The sequence below is a fragment of the Beta vulgaris genome, chromosome 4, assembly GCF_026745355.1.
Source record: "Beta vulgaris subsp. vulgaris cultivar EL10 chromosome 4, EL10.2, whole genome shotgun sequence".
In the NCBI taxonomy this organism is placed as follows: domain Eukaryota; kingdom Viridiplantae; phylum Streptophyta; class Magnoliopsida; order Caryophyllales; family Amaranthaceae; genus Beta; species Beta vulgaris.
The window spans coordinates 13,158,490-13,166,446 of record NC_079205.1 but is presented as its reverse complement, the minus strand read 5'-3'; the positions used below and the strand labels follow the sequence as shown (position 1 = coordinate 13,166,446).

Below are 7,957 nucleotides of genomic sequence, written 5' to 3'. Positions count from 1 at the left end.
TTTCAAAATGCATGATCTTATACACAATCTTGCTCAACAAGTAGCAGGAAAGGAGATTTTGATGCTCAAAGAAAGTACAAGCCCTTCCAACACCAAAATCCGTCATTTATCTGCTGTTGATTGTACAAATTCGTCATACGGCCTACGGGTGGGTGTGTAAATATGGAGGAGGGAGAGAGCCCGTCTGACAGTAAGTATTGGGTCAGACGGTCTGCCCCAATACTTTCACTTCTTTTACACATTAAAACTTACTTTTTTTTGGCAAATTTTTTTCATACTTTTATTGTCATATATACCAAAATAGCAACACTTAATAATACCACTTGGTTTTTCATGTTATATAAGTTGTTATTGTTAAAATATCGTACAATGGACAACTTAACAACCGCATGGGGGTTGAATTTTGGAGGTTTCAAATTTAAATGAGGTGGTTGAATAAGTTACGTCCGAACAAATGATAGAGATCTGAATTATGTCTTGACAAAAAATATTTGTTAATTACTTTGACCAAAAAAAGTGACGAAATATTTTTTTGTTCAAAAAATAAAATTGACCAACTAAACAATATATTACACATAAGTGAAGTTGGGTCGGAATGATTTTGGATCGGGTTGTATTACATCAGAATATTTTTGGGTCGGGTTTAGTTAGGTCCGGTGATAATTGTGTTTGGTCACAATTGGTTTGGGTCATAACTGGGTTGGTTCACAACTGGATCGATCGATGATAGTTGGGTTGGATCACAACTGGATCGGTGATAGTTGGGTTGGGTAACAACTGGGTCGGCCGCTAACTAGGTTGGGTCACAGTTGGGTTAAGTGATAACTGAGTTGGGTTACAACTGGGTTGGGTAATAATTGGGTTGGTTTAACTGGGTCATTGGCGGGTAAAGCTGGGTGCAGGTTATTTTGGGTCGGAAACATGTTGGGTCTAGGTCGTTGTTCACGGGTGCAACTGGGCACGAGTCAACCTGGGTCGGCCCAATTCAGGTTGGGTTACCAATTCCACGGGTGAAACTTGGCACGGGTGTACACTGAGTCAACATGGGTCGGCTTTCCAACCGACCACTCTCGGCTCAGAATAGATTGGGTCTGGGTCGCATGCGGATTCACCCGTAGATCGGTCCAGTTTTTGACACCTCTAACTAACACTAGTTTTTCTCGCAAGGCAAGAATTTTATCGCAATAATGATGAGGCGAAATATAATCTATACTAATATATTAAAAGGCGTTCCTAAACAAGGAATTGTGCCACGTGGCGCTCTCCCTAAGTTCATTTTACTCTATGTAAGAGACATAGAACCAAAAAAATTAGAAATTGCATAGTGTAGGATTCGATCTCGTGACTTCAACTTTATATACTAGAGTTTTAACCACTAGACCAAGTGATATTTGATTTTATCATTTAAAAGTATAATATTAATAAATGAAAATTTTCCTTACCCGGAGCATAGCTCGAGCCTAATAACTAGTTTGTCGTGAATTCGTGATAAGTTGTATTCTAGTGATGGGTTAACGTTATTTACCAGTCAAAGAATATAGTAAGTTTTCTATGAGTATTCAAATTAACGAAAAAATGAGTGAATGTTAAGAAGATTTGGACTTGTAATTGGAACTAGATCAAATTAGACTCTTGTGACGTACTTATTGACTAAAGTCAAATTGTAACTGGATCATCGCAGATGAACTTTTCTTAGCACGAAAGCACATTAAAAGTCGAGACAAATTAAAGCAGTACTGAATTTCATAGGAGATGATCAATAGTGAAGGACTTTCAGGAGATTTCTTAGAGGCAAACGCAATGGCCCAAATTTGAACATGAAGCTTTTGACATTAATGGAAATTTCTCAAGTAGAAAAGAAATTTCTATATCTGCTCACTACATAACCCACACTTATAGGAAGAACTTGAAAATTCTTTCACCTATCAGAAAGACAAATTATGATTACTAGAAAAAAAGCTAAGGTTTGACAAAAACAACACATGCTGATTGCTGCAGGAGATTTTGTGTAAGACTACTGCTGCTGCACATAAAAAGTAAAGCTGTTGCGTCCCTTTTTTACCCGCTTCAGCCTTTTATTTCCGTTGTCTAATGAGGGCTTGCAAGTTTAATTGATGCAGCCTCTCTCTTGTTCGTCTCTTTATGTTCCAGTACTTGAGTTGATGAGCTGCACTTAGCATTGAGAAGTAAACACTGATAATGATAGATGGTTCTTGTAGCATTTTTACACTTTCTCTCTTTTATCAGGTGGTGAGTGATTGTTGAAACTAGATCTGGCTAAATTGGTCCGATTCAAATGACCCGACCTGATTTGTTTTGAGATAGATCGTCTTTAATCCAAATTGAAATTAAACTAGCCGACTCAACAAAAAATTATATATGCTTAACATGTATTAATGACATTATTCTAAATTTTGAAAAGTTGAAAGTCGTAAAATATGCGTTGAAACATATCCAACATCTTCTCAATTTTTTTCAATTTATAAGAAAAATAATATAGTCGTGTGAGGTATTGTTTAATTCGTTTCAATAAGTATTTTTTTAACATCTATCATTATAACTTTTACTAATATATAATAAAAGATATTTGAATTCAAAAATGTATATTGGAAGACGCAGACATGGGAGTGAGAAAGATATACAACCGACGGATTATTATTATATAAAGTCAAACTTTGTAAATAAATACTGACACAAATCTAATAACATTATACATGATAATTACGTTGATATATTAGTTCAAAAAAATATATGTTCAAAGTGTAGTATATGAATAGATTTGAAAATCAAAGTGGAAGAACCCAAACCAAAAAATAGACTTTATACTTACATATTTAATTTTATACTTCATCTGTCTCATAATATAGTGCTTGTTTCTTTTTATACGATCTCCAAGACGCTTGACCTTTAATATCTTCAATTCCGTATTAATAAAAATTATAAAAAGTTGATATTATGAAACTACATATTGAGACGAATCTAACAAGATCACACATGAATATGTTTATATATATATATAAATGAGAATATTCGATCAAAGATTTTAAAGTTTGACCCACCAAAAATGAAGTAGGCACTATATTATAGGAGGAAGGAAGTATCATAATACAACCAAAAATTGAAATTAGTAAATGAAATAATCAGGAAATTATAATTAATAATGTTGTAATTATTATGAAAGGGAGGGTCTACTACCCAAATCGAATTGACTTGTTAGTATTTTAGTAATCTTTGAAGATTTAATAGAACTTAAACCGTACCCCTTTCCCATAAAAAACAAAGGAAAAGAAAGGTGGGGATACAGATCAGTCTGCTCTTCTTTTTCCTATAAAAACCAACTGCACTTGCACTAAATCTCACAACCCACTCAAACAACCCCAAAAAGAAAACAAAACTACCTTAGCTTGATCAATTTCCAACTTCTTGAATTTGCTCAACCATGGAAGCTTTCAATGCTGCTTCTATAGCCATCCCTTTCCCTTACACTTATAGTATAACAAATGTTGCCACTTTCACTCCTTTTCCTCCTCAAACAACAATTACTACAACAATCTTTCCTCCTACACCTCCTACTATCATCACCACCTCTTCCTCATGGTTAGATAGTCGAATATGGAGCCGACTTCCGCAACAACTCTTGGATAGGATCCTCGCCTTCCTTCCCCCACCCGCTTTCTTTCGAGCTCGGTCCATTTGTAAGAGATGGTATGCCCTTTTATACTCCAACTCCTTCCTTCAACTCTACCTTCAAGTCTCTCCTAGACACCATTGGTTCATTTTTTTCACCCACAAAACACCCAACACTAACATCATTTACAAAAACCACATCAACAATAACAATAATAATAATGGCCAAGAAAGTACTAGAGCTTATCTATTTGACCCTTATGAGGTTAAATGGTACACCATTCCTTTCCCACTTATACCACTAGGGTTTTCACCCGCTACCTCCTCGGGTGGGCTTGTTTGTTGGATATCCGACGAACCCGGGTTTAAAAACCTCTTTCTCCATAACCCATTAGTCGGGTCTGTTACCCAATTACCACCCGCCCGTCGACCTAGGCTATTCCCTTCTATTGGTCTATCTATTACTCCATCATCTGTAGACCTCATCTTAGCAGGAGATGACATGATCTCCCCCTACGCGGTGAAAAACCTCACTGCGGAGACATTCCACATTGATCCTAGTGGATTCTATTCGATGTGGGATACTACGTCCTCACTCCCTAGACTCTGTAGCCTTGAGTCAGGTCAGATGGTTCACTCTAATGGGAAATTCTACTGCATGAATTACAGCCCTTTCAGCGTCTTGGCCTACGATGTTTCGTCTAATGTTTGGTGGAAAATCCAAGCTCCTATGAGGAGGTTCTTAAGGTCACCATGCTTGGTGGAGAGCAAGGAGAAGCTCATCTTAGTCGCCGCGGTCGAAAAGAGCAAGCTCAACGTGCCGAGAAGCCTTAGAATGTGGGTCTTACAAGGGTGTGGGACACAATGGGTGGAGATTGAGAGGATGCCACAGCAGTTGTATGCTCAGTTTGAGGAAGTGGAAGGAGGAAGAGGGTTTGATTGTGTTGGGAGTGGGGAGTTTATAGTAATTATGATTAAGGGTGTTGATAATAATAACAATAATAACAAAGGATTGTTGTTTAATATTGAGAGGAAGAGGTGGGTTTGGATGCCTTCATGTCCAAGTAACTTATCATGTGGGCTTAATCATCATGATGATGAGATTAATATGGAGGGTGATTTGCATGGGTTTGCTTATCAACCAACGTTGGCTGCTCCTGTTACTGCATTAGTTCAGCAACTAGCTCTTCCTTTTCAGTCTTTTAATGAGTAGAAAAGAAAACTTTTGTTTGATGTGATCAAAAACTTAATTAGTACTATTAATTAGCTACTTTGGTGTTGGTGTATGCCTGTATGATTTAGTTTAGTAGTGTAACTTAGCAGTCTTAGCCAGGCTTTTGTAATATATATATGTAAGATATATTAATAGAAGTGTTTAATGTTTAGTTGATTTACGCAGAAAGTTGTTCAAAAGCCTATCTTTTTGTTTTTTCTTCTAGGTCAATATTTAAAAAAAATAAGCTATGAGGTAAGGTTATGGTTAATTTATGGGTTGCTAGAAAGTCAAGCAACAGCAAGTTTTTGGGATTGTTACGAGGAAAAGTAGGAAAGGTATGTATTATAGTAGATCTTCAAGATATAAATGAAGCAGAAATAGCTTAGGAGGGATGTAAGAGAGAACCAAGAATTAAAAAATCATCAATTTAAAAGAATTGGGAAGTAAGAAGTTCATAGAAGTGATAGAACAATCCTTTTTTGTGTAGGAGTATATAGAAGTATTAAATTGATGAAACAGCAAGCACGTTTTTGTGTTTATGAATATGATAAAACTTATCAAAGAGCTCAAATGCATCCAATGGATCTAGAGGTGTGTTCAGTTGATTGAATTTTGGTCACTTGCCTTCTTGCTTCCCTGTCCTTTTGCATCATCAAGGGGAAAACATTGGCAGATATTAGATATACTACTTTTTCAATAGGTGATCGACTTCGCAATTTACCAGCATTTTCAATTTAATTGTAAATTACTACCTTTTCAACCGTGTTTACACTTTCTCGATTTTTCTAAATTGTATTAATGTTTACACGTTTTGGCTCTATTCTAAAATAGTATTAGTTTGACTATTTTTTGTGTATGTGTTATACTCAAGATAAAACACATTTTTAAAGATCCACTTTAAAACAAAATCTAGAAGAATGTTTTTAGATTTGTCATAAAGTATATATAAACATCAAATTTTATAATTTTAATTTATTAATGATAAAAAATATTAATAAATAAAATTATGCATTAACAAGTATGACAAAAGAATTAGGTCCACTAAAAGCACACGGAGGAAACACTATATTTATATTATTAAAGAGTGCTTGTAGTACGTGTTCGAAATGAATTATTTATAATATCGTTTGTACAACCAATGAAAATATAAATTTTCAGATGCACAATTATTTACTTCCTTCGTTTTTATGGTATTGCAAAATATGGATTTTTGCACTGTTCATACACTACCATTTGATCATCTACTGTGATTTTTGCATAAGGTAGAATATAGTTATGAATGTGTGGGATCTCATTAGATTCGTCTCGATATGAGCTTTCAAAATATTAACTTTTCATTTTTTTTATTAAAAGGTAACTAAAGATATTAACAATTAATAAATTTTGGGTTGGGCAAATGTGAAAACTAATACTTCGTTTCTTTTTAAGTGACCATATTTAATTTCCTTTAAGAGAATTGTTACAATAAGTGACACGTACATAGCTCAAAGTGGTAAAAAAGTTTGGAGTGTGTCTTTGATGTAACACATTACATCATAACTTATTGTGTAACAACATCTCACATGTATATCATTATGAAAGTCTTCATGTCACTATTAGTGTGTTTCATATCAATTTTAGAGTTGTTTTATGTCATTTTAAAATTTGTTCCATGTAATTTTTTCATGTCATTATTAGTATGTTTCATATCATTATATATTACTGAATTCTATATCATTTAATTAATTTTTAAGCAAACTTGTCTTATTTCCCCTATCTTACTACTATTTTTAACTCTTTATATACTTTATCATTATTACACAAACTAATATCATTTATAAGAGAAATGATATCATTATTATTCACTTTTGTGTCATGTTACAGCAAACTTGTACCGTTTTTCCTTATTTCATTATTATTTTTCAATTATTTATATATCTTATCATTATTATACAAAATTGATATCTTTTATAAGACAAATCATATCATTATTACTCACTTTTATGTCATTTTTCAGCCAATTGAATGTGTATCATTTATCACAAAATATATATCATTTTATGTTAGGATTTTTTGTCAGAAAGTACCTTATAAATATCACTTTTTGTGAAAAAGTATCTTATATTAAAAATGTTGTGAACAAGTACCTTATACCATTTTTTTTTGTTGTAACTTAGCACCTTTTGCCGGATTCTGAGCGTTGACTGGAAATTCCGGCGTTGACCCCAACACGTGCCAATCACGTGATCATTTAATGATCCAAAAACACCCCAAAATCCCTAAAAAAACCCGATAAACCCCAAACCCCAATTTCCCCTAAATTTCCCCCCAAATTCCTTCTTTTCTCTCTCCTTCTCTTTTCAGTATTCTACAATTGGCAATCAAAATTCCCCCTAAACTATGCTGCTCCATTCGCACTTACACTATCTAATTCCCATTATCACTTTTTCCTCCATTTTAAAATTTGGTGTTGCAATTAGTAAGGGGGAAGTTTGCAAAAAATTAGGGTTTTGGGAGAATTTGGGCAAGTCTTCATGTCTTCTTCTTCTCAGCATGAACGAAGGTGCAACTGTGGGATTAGAGCTGCAAAGAAGACTGCTTGGACTCATGACAACCCAGGAAGGAAGTTTTTGGCTTGTAAGTTCTAAAATTTTGAGACAAGGCACAAAGGGTGCAATTTCTTTGAGTGGATTGATGAAGAGCCATGTAATTGGCAAAAAGAAGTGAGCAATGTACTTCTTGGTGAGAAACAGAGATTGGCAACTGAAATGAATGTGTTAAAGGCAAAATTTGTGTTTGTTGAACATGAAAAAAACAGGCTTGGTGATAAATTGGTGAAGGCAAAGAAGAAAATGGAGAAGGTGAAGAGGATTCTGGAAGTTCCACAACAAAACTTAGGGGGGTTGTTATCATAGCATGTGTTATTGCACTTGTTGTTAGCTTTACTGTTTCTAAGTTATTAGGTTAGGATAGGTTAATAGCAATGTAATGGGATGGGAGATGAATGTAGTTTTATCTAAAGAATTGATGTACGAATGTTGTGATATTTGTCACATCTTCTATGATATGTTAAGTTTTTGTTTGACTATCTTATGTTTGTTTGAGTACATTGAACAACCATTCACAACAATTGAC

The 7,957-nt window shown here is 34.4% G+C and overlaps 1 protein-coding gene across 1 annotated transcript; it reads left to right on the top strand.

The window, feature by feature from the left end:
* Positions 1-3,383: 3,383 nt before the first annotated feature.
* LOC104891537 (protein UNUSUAL FLORAL ORGANS) lies at positions 3,384-5,014 on the top strand. Its single transcript, XM_010677244.3, has one exon. The coding sequence runs from the start codon at positions 3,440-3,442 to the stop codon at positions 4,838-4,840; it is 1,401 nt and encodes a 466-aa protein (XP_010675546.1). The 5' UTR covers positions 3,384-3,439; the 3' UTR covers positions 4,841-5,014.
* The last annotated feature ends 2,943 nt before the right edge of the window (positions 5,015-7,957 follow it).

Coding starts and splice junctions, on each gene's coding strand:
- LOC104891537 (XM_010677244.3), top strand. CDS start 3,440: ATGGAAGCTTTCAATGCTGCTTCTATAGCCATCCCTTTCCCTTACACT.